The following is a 23,779-nucleotide window of genomic DNA, read 5'->3' on the forward strand; positions in this document are numbered from 1 at the left end:
CGGTTACGTGACCTCTCTGTGCTTCTGCTTCCACATCTGTGATCTGGAAATCACACAACCCACTGCAAAGCGCTGCCAGAAGACCAGAGGATGAGCATCCATCACGGCGCTGGCACAGCGCCGGCTCCGCGGGTTCCACTGCTGGGCCACATGGCTCCCCTCGCTCTGCACCCTGCTCTGGGAAATGAACCACTTTCCCCAGGCAGCTTCCCAGATCTTAGAATCAGTCGTCTCTCGTTCTTAGCAGGCAATTAAGACCTCCACTGTCCTTCTGCCCCCCTGGATATGCAGCACTTGCAAAGGAAAAGAGCTATCATCTGGAATGAGAACACACTGTAATATATTCATCATTCCAACCAGCTGGGGAGCTGGGGGAGGGAGAGGGCCACTTTGGGGGAAGGATATGAACAGTTCCAGCCAACCAGAAGTCCCTCATCACCTTTCATTCTCCCAGAGGGAGCCTGTCCAGGTTGAGTTATCTTCTGTGGGAAGGAAAAGCAGCTCTGGCCCTTTTAACTTAACACGGATCATAGAGCAGAGAAAATATAACAGCCCCAAACCACTAAGCACTCTCCAACTAGATTTTCCTGGCCCTGCCAAAGAGGCAAGCAGCAGCCACAGTTAAAGGAATGACATATATTTTCTGGAGAAAGTGGAAGGTGCAGGCGGTAGGGATCCCAGGGGAGCTGGTGGGGCATCAGCCCACGAGACCTCAGAGGCAAGCCCCGGCCAGGGCAGCCCGGCAAAGAGGCAGCCGCTGAGTCAGGGTTTCTGGGGATGGATGGCCGTGTTGTGGCACAGAGCACAAGCCATTCCACCTCTCTCCAGAGCACAGGACATCCCACCTCTCTCCATCATCCGCCCCTTGACTGCTGTGTTGCCTTAACATATGCATGAAAATTGCAAGTCTCGTAATTCACCCAGATGGTGGAAGCTCCCGAATTGTTCCTTCTCAAGAGACAGCTGTTCCACCGCTGGGCCACATGGCTGCCCTCACTCTGCACCCTGCTCTGGGAAATGAACCACTTTCCCCAGGCAGCTTCCCAGATCTTAGAATCGTCTCTCCCTCTTAGCAAGCAATTAAGACCTCCAGCTGAGGCGTCCACACTGTTGCACGCCTGGTTTGGACACATGTCAGAGCTGCGTTTTAAAGCTTCATCAAGGGAGCAGGGTGAGTCCTCACCTGACCCAGACACACCCTGAAATTCCAGGCTGGAAATGACCTTCAGAGCTCCTATTGTGTGCCTCTGATGGAGGGTCATTTCAAAGCAGATAGAGACAGACAAATCTTATGCCTTCCACCATTTGAGCTGTAAAGTTATTAGCAAAGACCTTTAAGACTAGCTTGTGATTTAGGAATGCTCGAACCTCCTCAATGGAAGATTAAGAGTGTCAGTGGGCAGAGAAGCTTCCTATCACTGGCAGGCTAGGTCCTCCGGGTACCCCTCTCTGGGACACCTGCAGGCTAAACCCAGGGCCTTGATGATGCAGATGTAGACTTTCTTTTTTCATTGAAGTATAGTTGATTCACAATGCTGTGTTCATTTCTGCTGTACAGCAAAGTGAGTCAGTTATACATAAATATACATTCTTTTCCATTATGGTTTATCACAGGATATTGAATACAGTTCCCTGTGCTATACAGTAGGACCTTGTTGTTTATCCATCCTTTATATAATAGTTTGCACCTGCTAATCCCAAACTCCCAATCCCTCCCTCCCCACGCCCCTCCCCCTTGGCAACCACAAGTCTGTTCTTTATGTCTGTGAGTCTGTTTCATAGATAAGTTCATTTGCGTCATATTTTGGATTTTACATATAAGTGATATCATATGGTATTTGTCTTTTTCTGACTTACTTCACTTAGTATGGTAATCTCTAGTTGCATCCATGTTGCTGCCAATGGCATTATTTCATTCTTTTCTACGGCTGGGTAGTATTCTATTGTATCAGTATATATGTACCATGCAAATGTAGACTTTCTTTCTTCGCTCTCCAGGTGGAAATACTGTAGTCCATGCCGTGCCCTGGAGCAAGGAAAGCCGTGACTGGCGCCTCGTCACTTACAAAGCTTATCTCCTGCACATTCCAGGACTCCACCCACTGTGACACATACCACGCGCTCAGTAATCTGTATTTGCTATTCTTTCTGACAGTTTCAGACATTTTCTTTAGGAAGCCAGGGAAGGGAGCCTGTGCACCTCCCAACCCTCGGCTCCTTTTCAGATCTGAAAATTGTGACTCCTTTGACCCTGACCTAGCAGGGAAGCTCTGTGCTAGATGAGCATTAGCTGTGATGATAAGACGGGGAGGAGAAGATGGTTATCTCTATGCCTGATGGGCAAGTTGGGGTCAGCTGGGGCTGGTGATGACAAAGCCCCACCATATTGTCTTACAGGACAGGGTGGATGTGCCTGTTTTGCAGACAAAGAAAGAAAAACTCCGAGAGGGAGGACGTGTCTGAGTCACTCACGGGTCAAAGTATGAAGTTGGGCTGCAAAGCAGGCTCCTGACTTGCGCAGAGCCTGGGCACCAATGACAGGGAGACCCTGGCCAGGGGAGGGGGGCATCCTTTTACACATAAGGTTCCTAAGGACTTCCCAGCCCTGGCTTCCTCCACATCAGTGCACTGGAAACCTGGCTCCACCGTTTCCCAGCGGTGCCCTTGGGCAAAGCGTTTAACTCCTCTGAGTCTCAGCTTTACACGTGTCAACAGAGCAATCATTCCTGGAAAGTAATCTTGAGGACAAAATGAGGTAACATATACAAAGGCCTGACACCAAAAGTGTGAGTCCCTCCTTTAACTCCCTCTTTGGGAAGGTGAATGTCCCCCAAAGGAGGTCGTTATCTAGGACGTGTCCCAAACGGGCCCAAAGAAGTTTCTCCACCTTGCCTGCAGTCCCCTCTCCACACCTTGCCAAGCAGTTAAGTCTTTAGGAGAAACTGTGAGGGCCTGCACCAGCCCCTTGGTCCTGCCCCTGCAAAGCTTATGAACCTCTCGCCCACATGGAACTTGTCAAGATAATCCCAGGGATATGGATGTCCACCACCTTGAAACAAAGCAAACAGCACTTCCAAAGGGCTCTGACTGTTCCATGATTCTTTGCCAATCACGTTGCCTCTATTTGGTTCTTCCTCCAATTCATTTCACTAAGAACTACAAGTGCATGTTTCCATTTTCCATACTCCCTTGGCCTTAACTTTGCCCACTGACTTCAAAATGAGAAAAACCTTTGCCCCTCAGTCACCATAATTGAAGCTCCTGTTTCATAGAAGTTCAGAGCTGATAGGTCTCTGACATTACAGATGAGGAAGCGGAAGCCCAGAGGGGTGGGCGCCTCCTCCCGGTTGCACAGCAAGATGACAGCCGCATGGGTGACGGACAACTCCATCTCTGAAAGCCGGGTCAGGGCTCATGTCTGCCAGCACCACAGTGGTCTCAAGCCCCAAGGAGGTGGCCCCCTGCTCAAAGCAAAGCCCAGCTCCTCCCAACCAGGGATCAGTGACCCACGGCTCGGAGCCAGAAGCCAGCGCTGGGGAGGACTCTCTGACAACAATGCTTCGTGCCCCCGACCGTGGAGGCCCTCCAACCCAAACCATCCCATCAGGCACTAGATGGCATTCGACTTCAGGGCTGAAGACCTCAGCTAGATTCAAACCCAGCAACGGGCAGAGAATGTAGCCCCAAACCTGGATCTTGCCTCTGGGGTTTCCATGCAGAGAGGCAATTAAAAAGGAGGAGGGTGTGCTCTGATTAGAAAAAGACAAAGGCAGCCACTGCCACGAAGCCACAGAGTTTGCCCCAGGGCTTGGGCCTGCTCCTTGGGATCGAGGTAAGAGCCCAGAATAGGAAAGGGAAAAGCAAGGCGAGGAGGAAGAGAGAGGCAAAGGAGACCCTGCGTGGCCTCCTTCTGCAAGGCCCAGCCCTGCCAGACATGCCTACCCAGAATCATATCGGCTGGTAGTGCTTTATGTAAATCCACTGTACAAAAACAAGATTAAAACGGACAAGCAGAACAAAGCATCAGTCTCCCTAACAAAGGCCCCTCCACTTAGTATATTAGCCGCTCTTTCCACCTGACACACTTTTAAAGGGAGATCTTCAATTACCACTCGCTGGTGGGGCAAAACAACAAAAGGTCTGTCCAGTGACTATTCTCCAAGACCACGGCAGGCATTGAAATGGTTTTATGTAACAGAGATACTAATCTAGTCCATATAATTTGGAGAATCCTTTATGGGAGGACTGAAGGGCATTTGCGACCTTTGTTTCAAAGAGATTTTCTGCAGCTTATGCATTTACCTTGCCAAAAGCTAAGCTGAGCTGAGCAAACAGAGTACTCTAAATCACGCTCGCTGCTGATTTACTATCAGGCCTCTGCAGTTTGGTGGATGGAACCTTGTGGATAAACAGAGGCCAAGGCCTTGGTCCCTCCACCTGGCCATACCAAAGGGATAGGGGCCACATTCAAGTTGCCCCCTGACCCCCAGCTTCCAGATTTGGGATTTCCTCTTTCCTTCTCTTCGGTCCAGCTCAGCGCAGGGTAAAGGTGGCCAGAGGGCCAGTTCTTTGCCCAGCCAGGGGTGGGACTTGGCTTTTGCCCTTGGTCCCAGGTCTGTCTCCATCCCGGGGAATGAGGTCGATAGTGTCGCCTGGCTCCCCCTTCCCACTCCATCCGGAGCAAAGATGCGAGTCTGGCTCCCTAGGTGACAATTCAGCACCACTGGCTGCTTGCAGAGGAGAAGGAGAAAGCGAAGTGGGAAAGGATGACGGGCAAGGTGAGTCTCAGGAGAGCCAAGGGAGACGTGCGCACAAGCTCTCAAAACACACAGCAGGCAGATGTGCACTCGACACATGGGGTACGGGGGCCCTGCCCATGGGCAGACACACAACACACACACACAGCAAGTGTATACACTGAGAACATGCATGTGCACACATCACATAAGAGGGGAGTTCTTCACACACAGTGAAACCTAACACTCATGAACATACACGTGCATGTGTAAGAAAAGCGAGCACTTCCACAGCACTCTCCATGTGCTTGGTTTGCATAGATTCACTTATTTCATCTTCACAACAACCCCATGACGAAGGTACTCTTGCTACACCACTTTACCATGGAGTAAACAGAGGCACAGAGAAGCTAAGTAATTTGCCCACAGTCACAAAGGCGGGAGGCAGCAGTCCAGTGCCAGGGCCCGTGCTTTTGACCTTTACATTGTCAGGCCCTAGATGCCACACAGACACCCCTCTCATGGGTTGAAAGCAGTGCCCCCCCCCCAACCAGATGCTTAAGCTGAGATGCCCCTTCCTCAAGGATCCAGACATATCACATCTCCAGGGTCAAATAAGACCCAGGTGCTCTGGTTCAGGGGAGAAGGGTACTGAGTATTAAAAAATTGAAAAACCTCTGCTCTGGTTGGTCGGTGGTTGCCACCACTGCCCCTCTCCCAGCCCCCTCCATCTACCCATAATCCAGCACCTACAGGGTTAACCCCCAGCCCCACAGCAGGCCTCTAAGACCCTATTCCATTCTAACCCTATTGGTAGAAGTTCTATACCTGTAGTTAAATATTTTCATTCTTACCCCCAGGGACAGACAAGCTGGGGGCAGTGGAATGTGTGCCTGCAACAAGTTGACGGGACCCGACTCTCAAGCCTTCCCTGAGTGCTGGCCGATGCCTGGCCCACATGGTATGAGGCGGTGGCCAGCTTCCCCAGCCTGTCCCCACCCCACCCACTTGACGGGCAGCTGATCAGAGCCCTTCAAAGCCAAGAGTACTGAAGTGGCCATCAGGGGGCAGACGGAGGCTCTGAGTCACCATTTTCACCCTCACTGAAGCCACTCAGCTGTCCTGAATCAGAGAGCAAGCATTAGAGGAGGGCTGGGGACCACATGTCCATCGTCCACGAAACCCAGCAGTGGCCACTTTCTGAAACCTCTCTGCTACAAAGGCCAGGAGCCAGGAGGGAAGGAGGAGCTCAATAAATCAGAAGGCATTGCGGGAAAAATTTCACTGCCTTCGCATGACTGCAAGCTCAGCCCAACATAGAGGTTCTGGGACAGCAGACTCAGTCCCCACAGAGCCCCGGAACAGGCTCTCCAGACTCTTCACACACATGTGACACTAAGCTCTGGGGACCCAAGGGGATGGCGGGAGTAGGGATGAGAACCCTAACTGGGGCAGGCCACCCTTCACTCTGGGGTCTCAGGGCCCTGCCCAGAAACCACTCCTTTGGGGGTCCTTGAAGGTCCCCAGGAAAAGCCAGCCCACATGTTCTCCTTTTAATTAATAAGGCTGCAAAGGCATGTTCCCTGCTGGGCCCTGGGCTGGGCGCTTGAGATACAGAGGGGTCCTGAGCCTCCGCTCTCAACAAGCTCACCATCCAGGAAGAGAGAGGATAAAGAAGTTGACAGTTGTAAGGGCAGTTGTGGGGGAAAGGGGCTGAGATCAGGACCCGGAGGGGAGAGGACGAGGGAGGTGTCCGGTGGGGCTTCCCAGAGACCAGGCAGCTACGCGCAGAGTCTCCAAAAGCCACTAGGCAGAAACTGTGGAAACAGGACCAAGGGTTCTAGGAAGCAGGAGCGGCCTATACACGGTCCCAGAGAGTGGGTATGTGGAGAATTCAGGTGCCAGGGTGGGGTGCTGAAGATCAGCAGACCCAACGAGACCCTGGGGAAGCGAGATTCAGAATGATAAGGAGTCTGGGGTACAGCATTTAGAGAAAGCAGCAGTGGGAGGTGCGGGAGGGAAGTCTTGAATCAGATGGGAGGGGCGAGGCAGAATTGGAAGAGTTTAGAAGTACCTGATCACTCAGTATTTTCTGAGTCCCTACTATGTGCCTGGCACAATATAAGCCATTGTAGACCATACAGTGACATGTTTTTAAAAGGTTGCTCCTGGGCTTCCCTGGTGGCGCAGTGGTTGAGAGTCCGCCTGCCGATGCAGGGGACACAGGTTCGTGCCCCAGTCTGGGAAGATTCCACATGCCGCGGAGCGGCTGGACCCGTGAGCCATGGCTGCTGAACCTGCGCGTCCGGAGCCTGTGCTCCGCAACGGGAGAGGCCGCAACAGTGAGAGGCGCGCGTACCACAAAAAAAAAAAAAAAAAGGTTGCTCCTGCCCTTAAAAGCTTACAGTTCATCTGTTTGTTCATTCATTTATCACTTACTGAACACCTACTATATGCCAGGTGCTGTACTAGGAGTAGAGCTCTCATCTAGGAGCAAATCAAAGTCCCTTGTTCCTACTGAGCATATGTTCTAGTTAGGGAGACAGAAAATAAAAAATATATATCTTATGTCTCTATGCCAGGTAGTGACAATGCTAATTAAAAAACAGAATAGGTGGAGAAAACCCTAACTCGAGAAGATACAGGGACTTCTCTCATGGTGCAGTAGTTACGAATCTGCCTGCCAATGCAGGGGACATGGGTTTGAGCCCTGGTCTGGGAAGATCCCACATGCCACGCAGCAACTAAGCCCATGTGCCACAACTACTGAGCCTGAGCCTGCATTCTAGAGCCTGCAAGCCACAACTATTGAGCCCACATGCCACAACTACTGAAGCCCATGCACCTAGAGCCCGTGCTGCACAGCAAGAGAAGCCACCACAATGAGAAGCACAGACACTGCAACGAAGAGTAGCCCCCACTCAGCACAACTAGAGAAAGCCCCTGCGCAGCAATGAAGACCCAGTGCAGCCAAAAATAAATAAATAAAATATAAATAAATTTATTTAAAAAAAAAGAAAAGGTACATGCACCCCAATCTCATAGCAGCACTATTTACAATAGCCAAGACATGGAAGCAACCTGTATGTCCATCGACAGATGAATGGATAAAGAAGATGTGGTACATATATACAATGGAATATTATGCAGCCATAGAAAAGAATAAAATAATGACATTTGCAGCAACATGGATGGACCTAGAGATTATCATACTAAGTGAAGTCAAACAAATATCATATGATATTGCTTAAATGTGGAATCTGAAAAAAAATGATACAAATGAACTTATATACAAAACAGAAACAGATCCACAGACAGAGGAAAGAAACACATGGTTCCCAAAGGGGAAAGGGGGAAGGAGGGATAAATTAGGAGTTTGGGATTAACAGATACACACTAATAATAAAATAGATAACCAACAAGGACCTACTGTATAGCACAGGGAACTATACTCAATATTTTGTAATATTTTGTAATAACCTATAAGGAAAAAAGATTCTGAAAAAACCAGATATATATATATATGTATGTATAATTGAATCATTTTGCTGTACACCTGAAACTAACACAACATTGTAAGTCAACTATATTGCAATAAAAAAAACAAAACAAAACAAGATAAAGGCAAACAAAGATGTCAGAGAGGGGATTGCTATTTCAGACAGGGTGGTCAGGAAAGACTCTGATAACGTGAAAAGATACTAAGTGAAATAGGGAGTGAGCTACATGGTGTGTGGGGGAAGAGCATATGGCCAGAGGGAACAGCAAACAGCGCTTCTTGCGTGCTGAGGCGGGAACACGAGGCACAGGCAGAAAGAGCAAGGAGGCCGGCATGGGAGGGAGAGCGCAGGAGGAAAGGGGTCAGAGTTAGCTGGGGCCAGGCCACGTGGGGTTTAGAGCACGGTGAGAACATCAGAGAAGCAGCAAACTCCCAACAAGGACCAGAAGTTGGAGGTGGTATTCTGTAGACATTGAGGGAATTCAGAAGATGCGAAGTGGGAGCCTTCAAGCAGTTTCCATAGAGAAGTGGGGAGTTAGGCTGGGGACAGGTTTGCTATTTCACAGGCTTTACTCGGCCCAGGACACCAGGAAGGGGACTTAAATAAATGCCCAACTGCTCTGACACTAATAAAGGCTTCCCCTCAGAGGCCGCCCAGTCCGGATAGCAGAGGTTTAATTACAGCTGCAGCTGGTAATGAAGAAGCAGCACCTACATCTTTCCCCAGCTGTGTCAGCACAAAAATCCCTGTCGGCACTTGCTGCAGGGGGCGGGGGGCATTGCTAGGAGGGAAGCTCGGGGCTAGGCCAGACCAAAGTCAAGGCGCACGGCCACGGCTCACCCACCCCTGCACATACCTCCTAACTTGTCTTTCAGCCCCTCCATGGTCCTCCACGCTACTGCCCCCAGAGCAGTGGCTTCCTGACACCACCGTGAGCATGTCACTGACTGCTTTAACCCTTCAATGACCTCATGAAATTGTCCAGTCTCCTCAGTGTGGTGCTGAGGGTCCAGCCCGGCCCAGCCCCTTCTCCCGTCACGTTTTCACCTGTGCTCCTGCTGGAAGTGTCCTGATCCTGTCTGCTCTTTCATCTTTGCTCAGGCTGTCCCCTCTGCCAGAGAATGCCCTCCCTCACAAAAATAATACGAACAGCAGCAGCTAACACGTACCGAGCTCTTATTCTGTGCTGGGCCCTGGTCTAAATGCTTTCTTTGCGGTAACTCATTTAATCCTCATGGCAGCCCAAAGAGGTAGGTACTTAACACAGCCCTAGCTTATTTTACAGATGAGAAAACCAAGGGAGAGAGAGGTGAAATAACAGTCTCAGCGTCGCACAGAAGGAGTGGGCTTCAAAACTCAGGCTCTTAACCGTTGCCCATCTCTTGTCCTCCGGCCAAGTTCCTACTCATCTCTCAGGCTCAGCTCAAAACTGACTTCCTCCGAAGAGTCTTCTTTGATCCCCCGGCCTTGGATTCCCCAGACAGAACTGGTTGCTTCTCCCTAAGGCGTCTCTCAGTATTTGCGGTATAAGTCTATTTCATTCATTCAGTCTCTCACTCGTTCAGTGATCATTCAGCAATAAGTACCAGGCCCTGGGTATACCCCATGTAGAAGACAGGATTCCTCTGCTTCAGGAACTCACTTCTGAGTGGGAGAGAGGGACAGGTGAGGCAGCATCACAACCAGTGGAACAGAGTGACAGAGGGGACCCAGGGGCTGTGAGCTCAGAGCACATGGAACCAACTGCCACGTGGCTCCCAAACCTCCCACACTGCCAGGTGGTGCCCTGGAGTGAAACACAAGGAATCCAAAACAGGTGCTAATAGGAGGGGTGTCCACAGAACCCACTGGGCCTTGGGGGTGCCTGGACCATGAATTTACTCATTCAGCAATTATTTACTGAGGGCCTGAAAAGTACTCACAAGTGAACAAGAGCAAGTCTTTGGTCCTTCTTTCTCACTGTACGTGAATTTATTAGTCGCAGCGTTAAGCGTCAGTATTTTATATATTGGCCAGCGTGAATCAGCCGCTCTGGGCATCCTAAATCAGTGCCCTAAGCCCACAGACGGGCGACGAGATGGCGGTGGCTGCACCAGCTTTGGCTACTCCGCGAGGACCTGCCAGGGCAGCTAGGCAACTATTCCTTCCCCACCACCAGCCTGGTGACACCCTCTGTGTCCTTGCCTGCTTGTTTGAAGGGTGCTTATTATACTGTGCTGAAATCTTTTAAAAGTTAAAGATAGTATTATATATATACATCTACTATATGTATATATACACACATACATATATATAAACCCATTTTTCCTACTAGACCACATGCTTCTTATTCATCTCTCTATTCCCAGGATTCCATAGTGCATTCAAAGCACAGGTATCTAATAAATGTTGATAGATAGATGGACAAATGGAAGGATGAATGTTGTTCTAGGGAGCAAAGCTCAGCGCCAGGAGTTGGTGACCCAAGGGAGCAGCATCAGCACTGTTTCTGGTGACGGCAGCTGGCAGGATTCCCTAGGGAGCCTCTTAGAGGGTCAGCAGAGAATTATTTTACCTAGCAGCTACGTGTTTCAGACAGGACCCACACCTCTGTGTACACATGGGCACACGCACGCGCGTGCACACACACACACGCAGCAATCCCTAGGACTCACTACCCGGATCCTGGCACCTATCAGACTCACCTTAGTAAAATTTCAAAATCAAACCGGTTTGCCCTCAGTCCCTTCCTCTTCCTATGAACCTCTCCACCTCCCCTCTTATTTCACCCCCCCTTTCCTCTCCTGGCCACAGGTCTCTCCTGCCGAGAGAAAACCCACTGAAGGAGGGGAAAGTACAGGATTGCAAGTTGATCTCAATTCCTGGGCTGCACCTGTCCATGTGGATGCATCACTTAGCCTCACCCAGCTGCAGTTTCCTCTGCTGTACAGGGTGGTAACAGTAATACTCTCTTCTCCAGCCTGTGAAGACCAAGTGATACACTGTATGGGAAATGCTGGGTAAACCACCAGAAGTTACACTATTGTTTTATTATGTTGTTGGAAGTTAGCAGTCAGTCCAAGAGAGCACTGAATTAAATGTCAGAGGGTCTGGTTATAAGTCTCCCCACTCCACCACTAGCTATACACCAGGGGCAGTTCCAGTGACAAGGTAAAAAGTGCTAATGTAGGCACCCCTGCTACAAAAATGCCTCCCAAGCAAAATTAAAATAGTTTTAAAAATACACACCTGAACTCTAATAAGAGAAAGGTAAATCCCTAAGTGTGAGAAAAAGGTGCGGGTAGTTTATAGCAGTCGCAGAAGGTCAGGTGCTGAAGCTAAGGTAGCCCAGGGAACGTCAGCCCTGGCTAGCTGCTACCCCTAGTCTTCAGCCCAGGCTGGGAGCCTGGGGGTTAACACCCACACGGGCAGACTGGGCCTTGGGACTTGCCAGCTCCATGGAGGGGATGCTTGAAGATGCTGCCTAACCAGCCTAAGAATAAACAGGGATTCTGGATGAGGAAAAATGTCTCCCACAGGAAACAAAAAACAGGAGCGGGGAATAGGGAGTGACTGCTTAATGGATACGGGGTTTCCTTTAGAGGTGACGAAAATGTCTTAGAACTACAAAGAGCTGGTGGTTGCACAACACTGTGAATGCACTAAATGCCGTTGAATTGACTATTTCTAAATGGTTTATATTATGTTATGTGAATTTCACATCAATTTTTTTTTAAAGGGAAAACCCCTAAGCCTTCACCGCACACATCGTGGAATCTCAAACCAAATTATCAATGCAAAAACTGGTCATGAGCCAGTGAAAAACATTAGAGTGCTTAATAAGAAAATGCAAAACTAATGTGTAGGGCTCTTGCACAACCTGGGACATGGCGGAGGGGCCAAAAGGCTAAAGAGTTCATAGCAAAAAAAAAAAAAGAAGAGAAAAAAAAATTACAACCTATATGAAGAAACAATCCATGGTCAGGGGGAATCAGCTGTCTCCAAAAACAGGAGAACTGATACTCCAGGAACTTGATCCAATAGAACTAATAGCTCAAGATAGAATTATCTGAAGAGACTACAAAAGGAATATGTTTAAAATAATTAAAGCAATAAAAGAAGGATTAGAATACGTAATGAAAGAATAGGACACAATGGGAAAGAAACATGCAGATTTGAAAAAGAAACAAGAGAGCTAGAAATGAAACATGTCATCATTGGAATTAAGACCTCAAAAGACAGGTTAATTAGCAGAGCAAAAGGATTTGAAACAAATGGATATGAGGAAAATGTCCAAGATACGGCCTGGAGAGATAAAGAGATGAAAAATTAGAGCTTAGGAGAGACACAGGAGGCAGCAGTGAGAGAGCCCAACAGTTTGGCGCTCCAATAGGAGAGAACTGGGAGAATGAAGGAAAGGAGATATTTGAAGAGATATGCCTGAGAATTTTCCAGAACTGATAAAGGACATGAATCCTTAGCTTGAAGAAGATGTATACCTCTGGGGAGCCAACAGTATGAATAAAAATAACCCCACACCCAGACACATCCTAGGGAAACCGCAGAGCACTGCAATGACAAAGTCCAGAACACAACGGAAAAACATTCTCAAACTGCTGAAGGAGAATGACTGAAAACCTCGAATTCCATCAGCAGCTAAACCACCAACCAAGCGTGAGAGCAAAATAAAGGCATCTTCAGACAAGTAAAGCATTTAAGAGTTGATCACTTCATAGACCCTTCTGGAAAGAGCCACTAAAAAAAAGACCCTTCGGGCTTCCCTGGTGGCACAGTGGTTGAGAGTCCGCCTGCCGATGCAGGGGACACGGGGTCGTGCCCCGGTCCGGGAAGATCCCACATGCCACGGAGCAGCTGGGCCCGTGAGCCATGGCCGCTGAGCCTGCGCGTCCGGAGCCTGTGCTCCGCAACAGGAGAGGCCACAACAGTGAGAGGCCTGCGTACCGCAAAAAAAAAAAAGACCCTTCAAGAACAATGAAGCCAAACCGAGAAGGGAGAAGTGAGAGGCAAGAGGTGGGAGCAAAGAAACCAGTCAACGTGAGTTACATTTCCATTTAGATGACAGTCACTGTACAAAACAACTGCAATAGTAAAGCCGGGGCACCTAAATCCCAAAATGGCGTGAGGCACTTACTGGAGTTACGCACCCCTCAGGTTCCTGTGGTGCAGCCAATCTCCCAGATCTTCTGCTGTGGCTCCCTGCCCCTCCGCCACCATCACACGGACGGACAACCCAACTAGGTACCCAAGTACGCTGAGCACTCTTCCAGGCCACAGCTCGGCCCAGCAGCCACATACCTGGAGTTTCTGGCTAATCCCTCAGCTTCTGGATGTGGATGAAAACCACATGGCCCCCGGGTGGGCTCCAGCATTCCCAGCAGCCACTGAAAGGGCTAGACTACATGGTCTGGAAGTCACGGGGGAGTTACTGCTCCACGGGGGAAGACTCTGACCAAGGGGAAATAAGAGACAGGGAGGTTGTGTAGAGAAATTCCCCCTCCTTGCTGACTACTCTGAGACATGCTCTCTTCCTGTTACCCATCAGGAGAAGCCCTGAATACCAAGGGGATGCACCTGTGAAGAACCCGCTGGGCTCTTTGCAATTGACCGGAAGCTGAGGTCAGCACAGCAGCCATGACTTAGCATAACGAAGACCAGTGGTTTTCAAAGTGTGGGTCCCATTCCAGTAGCACCAGCATCACCTGGGAACCTGTTAGAAATTCAAATTCCCCAGCTCCACCCCAAACCTTCTGAATTTGAGACTCGGAGCCTGGGGCCCAGGAGTCTGCATGGTAACAAGTCTTCCAGGTGATTCTGAGATTAGGTTATCAGGTGTTCAATAAAGTATTTGCATGAACGGTGCATTGTAATTACTGTGGCATCTATGGCACCTGTGATAAACATTAATCCTACTCACTAAATATCTCTGGCCCTCTGCCTTCAAGACCCGCCAGAGCCCTCTACTCTCTGCCCAGCCAACCAGCAACATTGCTCCATCAGTCTGGGTCCTGGGGTGACACTGACAAAAAGCAGACCCCGGCCGGCCCACAATGGACAAGTAATATGAACAAGAAATAAAATCTTATTGTTTTAAGCCACTGGGATTTGGGTGTTGTTTATCACCGCAGCATAACCCAGCTCATCCAGTCTGACATGGGCCAATATTTTGAAAGAACAGAGCTTCCCGAAATGCTCTCCGCCCTATGTCGCAAGCAAAGAGAAAGAAGGAAACGTGTTGTACCCACTGATCTTCAGGAAACGTTTGATGCTTGGGCAACCAGGAGCGGCCAGGACTCAGCTGTCTCTGCAGATAATAGGAGGGGACGGGCAGCTCTGGTGCAGATGGTTCTAGAAGGGCTGCCAAGGGCTCTGGGATGAGGGCGGCAGTTCTGGGTCAGAGGAAAGGGTACAAAGAGGAGGAAAAATAGGCCACCCTGCATCTGTACCAAGCTTTACGCTTTCCAGGACACTCTCACTCATTGTTTCATCTTTCCTCCTTCCATGCACAGGGATGAGCCATCCTATGCCACAGTGGGTCCAGAGAGGCAAAGGGACTTGCCCAAGATTGCACAGCAAACTGGTGGCAGAGTCAACCAAGGTTTTCACTCCCAGGCAAGCGTCCTCCTAGCACCTGCCAAGAAACAGTCTCCAGGAAGGTGGTTTTGGAGGGAGGTCAGTGTCCCCCTGTCCCTTCTCAGAGCACAGGTGACGCTCTTGTACAGGGTCCTGAGGACTCTGGCATCAAATGGGTTCTCACCAGGTTCTTGTGAACTTGGAGGTTTCTGGCCTCCAAGGGGTGGAGAGGGAGGAATGGAGGTTCAGGGGCTACAGGGCAGCAGCTCACGAGTGCTCCTAGCACCCTGGGCACCATCCTTCACCCTCTCACTACCATTTCTCCCTCTCACTACCATTTCTCCCTCTCACAAGTTCCCAGACCCTGGGGTCTCCCCTGTCTCGTAGAGAGACAACAAAGCTCGTGGGGGACTGGCTGGTTCCCTCTCCCTTTCCTCCCATCACAATAAGCAGGACAGAGTCCTGGTAACGGCTGACACTCACCTCTTATGGGTTGAATTGTGTCCCCCTAAAATACATATGCTGAAGTCCTAACTCCCGGCAACACAGAATGAGACCTTATTTGGAGACAGGGGTCTCACAGAGGTAACCAAGTTAAAATGGGGTCATCAGGCTGGGCCCTAATCCAATATGACTAGTGTCCTTATAAAAGGGGAAATTTAGAGACAGACATTCACAGGGAGAAAGCCATGTGAAGAAGAGAGCTATGGGGCCACAAGCCAAGGAACTACCAGAAGCTAGGAGAGGGGCTTGGAAAAGATCTTCCCTCCCATATGGTCCCTCAGAAGGAACCAACCCTGCTGACACCCTGATTGTGGACTTCTAACCTCCAGAACGGGGAGACAATAAACTCCTGCTGTTTAAGTCACCTAGGCTGTGATGCTCTGTAACTCTGTACCCTGTAACTTCCTGATCCTCATTCCGTGTTCCCCCTTCTTCCTAAAATCACCTCCACTGACATCCCTCTCTGCACTGCATCCCCTCAGTGTCAATCAGCACATGACTTACAAGTGCCCTAGCACCGAGCTGGTACCCAGGAAGATATAGAAATGAATTTGAAGTAGAGACAGTTGGAGGCATCAAAGAATCTAGACCGAGTGTGTGGCCCCAGATTCAAGTCCTAGCCCTGCCACTGTTGTGCTTTGGGAACCTGGGAGAAGCCCCTTCCTCACTCTGGACGTCAGTGTCTCACCTGTACTGTGATAAGGTTGAATTAAATGATCTGAGTTTCCTTCCGGCTGTGAAATTCTGCAGTTCTCAGTCAAGATAATACGTGTTTGCGATCATTTTGTACTCTTCCCTAGAAGTTTTTTTGTTTTTTGTTTTTTGTTTTTTTTTTTTTTTTTTTTGCGGTACGCGGGCCTCTCACTGTTGTGGCCTCTCCCGTTGTGGAGCGCAGGCTCCGGATGCGCAGGCTCAGCGGCCATGGCTCACGGGCCCAGCCGCTCCACGGCATGTAGGATCTTCCCGGACCGGGGCACGAACCCGTGTCCCCTGCATCGGCAGGCGGACTCGCAACCACTGCGCCACCAGGGAAGCCCTTCCCTAGAAGTTTATTCTTGTAACCTCACCCTAGGGTCCACTTGCTTCATGAACCTCTTTCCTCACTCCCATGACCACCTAGACTCTGACTAGTCCCTACCCATTTCCCTTGATCAGGCCCCATCAGTTAACATGCTTGCAAAGCAGAAGGAGAAGGCAGTTAATAAATACTGGGTTGAAACACCCTTCAAGGGCTTCCTCTTCTGTCTGTAGCGGATTTCTCCTTAACACTCAGCAAGAGGGCGTGGCTACAAGACAGCCCCTCCTCTTTAGTCCTTTATACACCCTCCTTTATAGAGTTGCCTGTCAGAGCACCGACAACACCCTGTTGCACGTATTCGTGAACCAGACCACCTCCTCCCACCAGGTCGCAGGCTCCCTGAGGCAGGAACCATCTCTCTTTTGCATCTACTTTCCCCAGCATTTGCATAATAGGAAGCAGCAAATGTAAGTGGAGTGGATAAACATGGGCATATGGCAGAAGCTCTTCACCATGGGTTGGAGGACCCTTAAGGGTTTCAAGGGATCCATGAACCCACTGAAATTGTGTGCAAAGGACTGTGTGTACGTGTAGGTTTTTCTATGTCGTGCACATTTTCCCATGGAGAGGGTCCGTGGAGCCCTGAGAAATTAAAAGAAAAGCCAAGGCTGAAAAGATGTTAAGACCCAAAGCCATGAAGCAGGGAGGTGACATTTATTAAGCCCCTACCCTGTGCTGTGCCTGGTGGTGTAGGTGTTACTATTCCTACTTTGCATGAATGGAAACTGACGTTCTGAGAGGTGACATCTTGGTTCATGAAGAGAGAAGGAGCCCATCCAGGGTGGTTCAGAGCAGACTCTGGAGCCACGAGCCTAGGTTCAAATCCCAATACTATCACTTTCTAGTTCTGTGATCTTGGTCAAGTTACTTAAGTTGCTCTGCGACTCAGTTTCCCCATCTGTAAAATGGGAGAAATGAGGGTACCTACCCCAGAGGGCTGTTGTGAGGAGTTGATGTGTTAACGTATGTAAAGTGATCAGAATGGTGCCTGGCATGGGGTGTGTACCCTGAAGGCGATGACGAGGAGGGTAAAGAGGAAGATGCTGGGACTGGCAGAGCTGAGCTGCAAACCCAGGCCTTGCCCTTCAGTGCCATTACTGCCAGCACCCAGCATGCCACAACGCCCCATCTCGCTGCTGAAACTCTCCTGTGCCCTCCTAGGAAAAGCCTTCAGACCTGAAAGTGGCTTTTCTAGCTTGGCTCCCTGGAGGTGGGCAGGTCTGTGACACCAGTTCGGCAGGCAGTCCCTGGCCGTTACAGAAGGAGTATGTGGGAGGTTATGAGCGACCTTTCCCGGCCAGCAAGACTGAGCCTGTACAATCAGGACACTCTGCTTCTGCTCTGCTCTTCATTTTCCAAGAGTTTTCCCAACATCCACCAATAGAAATTAGAAAGGGGATGCGCTCTTCCATTCCTGGAGCCCCACGCTGACGTCCAAAATCCCTTTATCATTTCCCTGAGTCCATCGCTGTGCCCTGAGCTCCAAACGGCCACTCACAACCATCCCGCTCAGGCTTTATAAATCTCGTGTCCCACCCCACACCTGACTTCCACTCTGCTTCGAGCAGACAGAGCAGCAGCAGTAAAGCCTTCAACCTGATCTCACTTCTACACCTGGGCCCCCCCAGTAACCCCATCCCAGGTGAAGTGTCAGCCACGGCCTTGTTCCAGCCCAGTCTTCTGCCCTGCTCCTGGGAAACAGCCTTTTGGGGTTTGCTTTGGGTGAGTATCTTTGTATCTTTCCTGCGAAACCATCACTATTGCACTTATTCTCGAGAGCACTTTTCATTTATTCCTGTAATGCAATTAGAATCGAGTTTCTTTAGCATTAGGGGAGATGTAACGTCAGTAGGGGAAAACTGTCATTTCATTCCCAACGTCGATATGCCCGCTCTGCCCAAATTCTCTCTCTGGTGCTAGCTTGCTCTACCCTCCCGAATGGCAAGGAGAATACTAAAAAGGAGATTCACTCTCCAAATCTGCCTCCAAATGAAGGGGCAGAAGCTCTGGGGCTGGATTCTCCTCTCAGTCATTAAACGGGGGCTCCTAGCTACTGTGACACTCTCCTGCAGTTGAGGGAACCCCTAATGCCCAATGGAAAGCTTCACACTGGCCCCGTCTACTGTTCAATGGTGAGTGGGAAAGAGTCCTCTAGACTCTGACAACAGGGCCCTACAATCATCCTCCCAGAGAGGTTGAGTGACTTGCCCAAAGTAACATGCCTGGGAAGATGGGACCAGAACCCAGATCTGCAGGCTCCTGGGTGTCTCCTACTGCATGACAATGCCCTCCACTCAGAGGGCCTGTGGCTGCCAGAAACTTAGCCCTTATCTCCCTGGGGGCACTAAGGCTTCAGTTTTCTGTAGACAAACAGGGGAAGAGATGACATGAATCTTTTATGCACCCATCTTTTCTTCAGTGTCTCCCAGTCCTTTTTGGAAATCCTCCCATTTACTGGAACCAGTCCCTTGTGAGCTTACTCTTGCCATCCTCCTTCTAGGTGCTACGATCTTGCTATCCAATGATCCCACCTTCCCTGCTTCCTCTCTTCCATCCTTCCATCCATCCATCCATCCATCCATCCACCCATCTATCCATGCATCCATTTATTTATTCACCTCTTCCTTCTTGAGCACCTCAGCTCTGCGCCAGGTGCTCAGCACTTCTTCCCCATTGCTCCTCAGAGCACCCACTCCAGAAGAATCCACTTCTCTCCTGACACCATCAAAGCCTAGAACTGATGTGCTAACACGCACCCTCTTAGGAGGTTAATCTGATAGACAAATCTGTGCTAATGCGTTTGCACCAGACCCATCATCCCCTCAGAACCGGCAGCAGGCAATGATTTCTGGAGCCCTCAGGTCAGCTGAGGCCTGCTGCCCAGGGCCTGGATAACAGGCCTACCTCCCTTTCCCTTGTTCCCCTTCCCTCCCCTCCCCACTGCAGCCCCCACATACGTATGCAGAAGTCTCCGCTTTCGTAGTAGCCAGGACAGCACTGGGACCTCCGCCGGTACATGGTCCGGAGCCCACGCCGATACGCTGTCTTATAACTGATCCTACGGCACAGAAAAGAAAGCCACTTGCAAGTATTGAAAATCAATCACTCCTGTTAGAATGATATTCGTGTTAAACTATATCAAGGATGCCATTCAATCATTACTTTAAAATGCATGGCGGCTTCGAATATGATGGAACACAATAAAGAAAAATCGATGGTGGGATCTGGGCCACTGCGATGCAGAATGTATCGCTGACAGGGCGGCAGCATTTGCTACACCTGCTGACTTCTCGCCAATCCCTTCAGAGCGATACTTAGAAGGGCTGCAGAAAATACTTTCTGGACAGTAACTGGGGACTTCTGAAAACCTCCAGACCCAGGGCTGGAGCAGCCCATGGGGTGACCTTGATAGGAATTGGGCCCTGAGAGTTTCTATGCCAACTGCCACCACCCCAACCATGATTGCTCACGGCCCTGTGGAGACTGGTCTACCCAGTTGGAGAACTGAAGCCAAGTCAGCAAAAGGACCCTCTGAGTCTGACTAGGTCCCAGACAGTAGATTAATCTCCCTCCCAACAAAAATAACACCCCCTGGGAAAGAGCTTCGCATGCCATCTTGGGAAGGCTCAGAACCAGCTCTGCAGAGGAAGAAGCTAATATCCAGAGAGCAGAAGCTCTGGACGGGGAGTCAGAGACCTGGGTTCCAGTTCTTATGCTGACCTGAGTGTTGAGACGTGGTCCTGTGCCACAGAGATTTATAGGCAAAATCACTCAGTCCCTATCTGAGGCAGGTAGCATTATTACGCCCCCTTTATTTCTTTCTTAGAGTTTTTATTCTTATTTTGTTTTATGTACTCTCCCCCTTTGTTTTCTGGATGAGAAAACTGGGAAGTTAAATCACTTGTTCGAGGTCACACAGCTAATAAGTTTCAGAGGCAGAATTCAAACGCAAGTCACTCTAATTTCAAAGCCACTGGGCTTAACCTACTGCCCTGTGCCAGTTCCCAAGGGGTGGCTTTCTGGGCTAATGGGATGGCCATCATGAAGCAGTAGGACAAGGGAATGAATGGTGTGAGGACAGAGTCCTAAGGAGGGAGTCAGAATTGGGTACTGACAGGCAAAGCCCCTTCCTCACACATAAGGTCAAAATGGAGGAGATTTGAAGTGGCCATTGAAGACCAGAGAGAGCAAGTAACTTCCCAAGGTCAAGGTGTAACTTGGACTCAACCCACGTCCTCGGGCCTTGAAGCCAGAGCTCTTTCACTTCCGCACCAGCACCCCAGAGGAGCCTGCCCTGTGGACCCCTCGTTGGGGGGCAGAGCCACAGGGTCCAGTCACTGGAGATGCCTATAGCCTGCTTTCCATGGAGGGTCAGCCCAACTTGGGCAGGGAGTCCTACAGCACAGGCTGGGCCAGCCCTACCAGTGCTTACAGCCCTCGCTTTATGACAAATGACAGTGCAGGACTCCAGGGAAATCTGTGATATTTGGGAATGTCACAAACTAAGGTCATTCTACTTTGTCAAAAATCCATAAGGGAAGGTAAGTAAGCCAGCCTCTAAGTGAAGCTACTTCCCCAGTACAGGAAGGCAGCTCCCGGCAATTTCAGTTGTATAAGCCTCCGAGATAAAGAATGACTCAGGGTTGACTAAGAAGTCACTCAATCCATGCCTCCCACCAAACAGAGTCATCCCCAAGCGCTTCCAGTGGAGAGGTGGTCTCAGAATCGTTAAAGCCTCCCTAGAGAAAGATGTCCCCCACTGCTTCTACCTTCCCATCCTTGCTGGCTCCTTTCCTCTGGAAGAAGAGGGAAGGGGCCAGGGACCAGGCTGCTATCAGAAGGATGCTGCGTTCAAACAAGCCATTCCACACTGAAGGAGGTTGATGGTGCTGCTGTCAGCGTGCTCACCCTGGGTCACCAGGAAAGCTGCAAAGCCACTCAGTAAGTCAGCAAAATACTTCATGTTCCAGGAATGCAGCCTGTTTTAATAAGCAGCCACTCACTTACCCTTCCCCAGTGGTGACGGACGGCAGCGCCAGCCTCCGAGTACCCAGCAAAGCCACTCCTCAGAGCAAACTTGGCTCCGGCACAGGGCCTGACAGTCATGGAGGGAGCAGTTTCTTTCTGCCTCTGCCTTTGACCAGGGCCACAGGCAGCTAACTTACTTGGTCAACTAGGGGAGGTTAAGGGGATGCAGTAATGGCTGAGTCATTCCTATCAGATCAACCCTCCTGCAAACAACTCTGCAATCTGGGTAAAATATAAAAGACAACTACCTGAAAAGCACTAGAGAGAGAACAAAGGCAGATGCTGGAGGGAAGGAGACATTTCGAAGAAGGGAATGACACCAGCAAAGGTGAGCCCAAGGGCAGGCCCCAGTCAATAATATTCCAGATGGCTAAAATTCAGATAGAGGACACACGGCCTTACTGGTCTGAAGAACCACAGGACAAGCTGAGGGTAGACCCAGCAACTAGAAAGTGACAGGAGAAACCCTAGAAAGGAGAGAGCCACAAGGAGGAAGCCCCATATTCTTTGTAAAATCTCTGCCCAAACTTCTGCCCCCTGAATTACTCGTGTACAGGGCAGGTTCCAAGCAGTCCAGCAAAGGCTGAAAATATGAACTTTCAGAGTTTGGAAAACTGAGTTTAACCAAGTTAATTGGCTGCTTAAACAAACAAGCAAACAACAACAAATCTGGAGGAACACAAGAGAATTCAGTCTCTACAGTCTCTGTTGTTCATAACGCCCAGAATACAATTCAAAATTACTAGACACATTAAAGAAACTAGAAGATTGTACCTCTGTAAGAAGCAGTCAAGGAAGACCAACCCTGAGATGACCCAGATGTTGGAATTAGCAGACAAGGATTTTAAAGCAGCTGTTATATCTATGCTCAGTGTTTCACAACAAGTTACTAGCAAAACCCGCAAAGAAAACCAGGACTTTGGCCTTCCAGCATAGAGCAAGTTTCCCCATCCACATTTCTGTCCACCATGATTCCTGCATAACCTCGAAGAGTGACCAGGCCCACCAAGAGGAAGCAAAAATATCTGGAAACAACACAGATGCTCAGAAACTACGAAACGGGCCTACCAGGTAGCCTCTCTCTCACTCCCTCACTGACCCTTCATCTGCTGAATTTTCACCCCTCAAATAACAAAGCTACCTTGCCTGTATCTAATATCTCACTTTCCCCCACTTTCCCCTGCTCTTTTCACAGTATTTGCACATCCCTGACCCTGCAGGTAGGTAGGGCAAGGATCATTACACGTTTGATGAGTACACAGGGAGTCCCAAAATAGAGTGACTTGCGCAGGGTCATCCAAGAAAACATGTTTTCTCTTCCTTCCTCTCTTGTCTCCCTGGTGCCACGGGGGCATGGCATGATTTCCAGGAGGACTGCAGACAAGGAAGCAGAATTCCCACGTGCAGTCGTTCAGATGGAGTGCTTCCCATGGGCAGCCTGGCCAAGGCGCCAAGAGGTGCTGGTCTATAGCCTGCACCCTGTTCTCCAAGCCGGGTACGCTGCAAGGGGCTACATGTGCTCTGACGGGGGCCCTCTGAGGTTGGATCTCCCCCAGGAGCAGACCCTGAGGCAAGGATTCAAAAGCAAGTAGCTTATCTGGGAGATGATCCTAAGAAGCACTGGGAGGGGTGTAGTAAAATGAGACAGGAAAGTAAAGGCAGCCAATTCAGGGTGTACTTTTGAGCAGCTTCCCGCTGTGGGTGACTGAGGTTCCATCCCACTGGGGACCACAGATATGTGCAGAACACGCCTCAGAGTTGGGTAAGGAACTTCTTACCCTAAGGGTAAGGAAGCTGGCGTATTTTTCCACTAACTCCCCATCTGTCATTGGGTGAGGGATGCCCTCCAAGGGCAGTAATTCTCTAGCACTTCTAGCCTGCCCTGCCCATAAGCCGCTCTGACTATAAAGAAGCCCTCAGCAGAGCCTCTCCCGTGAGTACCAAGTGTGGGTACCAAGGGGATGCAGGCGGTGCACTGACTCCACCTGCTAGGGGGGCAGGAAGGTGAGCCTGAGGGCCTGCCTCTTTCCCCCCACTCACCATCTGAGAGAGGTACTCACCGATGCCTGGTACACTTGAACCAGTTGAGGATGTCTGTGCATCGCGTGTAGTAGATCTGATCAAAGGGGTGTGCGTACGATTCCTGGACGGTCACGGCATAGCTGAGAACCAGACAGGAGATGGAAGCTGTGGTCAGCCCTTGGGAGGCAGAGCTGATATTCAGGATGGGGTCTCCCTCCCCAGGGGAGCCAGGCCCCACAGCCAAGTGTCCAGGGGCTCCAACCCCCCCACCCCAACCCCCCCCAACCCCACTCTCCTCCTCCTGCCCTGGGTACTCTCCGCATTCAAACCTCCCTGACTTC

The 23,779-nt window shown here is 50.1% G+C and overlaps 1 protein-coding gene across 3 annotated transcripts in view; it reads right to left on the reverse strand.

The window, feature by feature from the left end:
• MEGF11 (multiple EGF like domains 11) overlaps positions 1-23,779 on the reverse strand; it is a gene marked incomplete at both ends in the record, with an annotated part of 235,534 nt that overhangs the window by 207,149 nt on the left and 4,606 nt on the right. For all 3 annotated transcript variants that reach the window (XM_082649571.1, XM_082649570.1, XM_082649572.1), the window contains 2 exons: positions 19,346-19,446; positions 23,477-23,578. In XM_082649571.1, the coding sequence (XP_082505697.1) occupies positions 19,346-19,446; positions 23,477-23,578 (203 nt within the window). The remainder of the gene's footprint in view (positions 1-19,345; positions 19,447-23,476; positions 23,579-23,779) is intronic.

This window comes from Grampus griseus (assembly GCF_964374135.1).
Source record: "Grampus griseus genome assembly, chromosome: 2".
NCBI classification, from domain to species: Eukaryota; Metazoa; Chordata; class Mammalia; order Artiodactyla; family Delphinidae; genus Grampus; species Grampus griseus.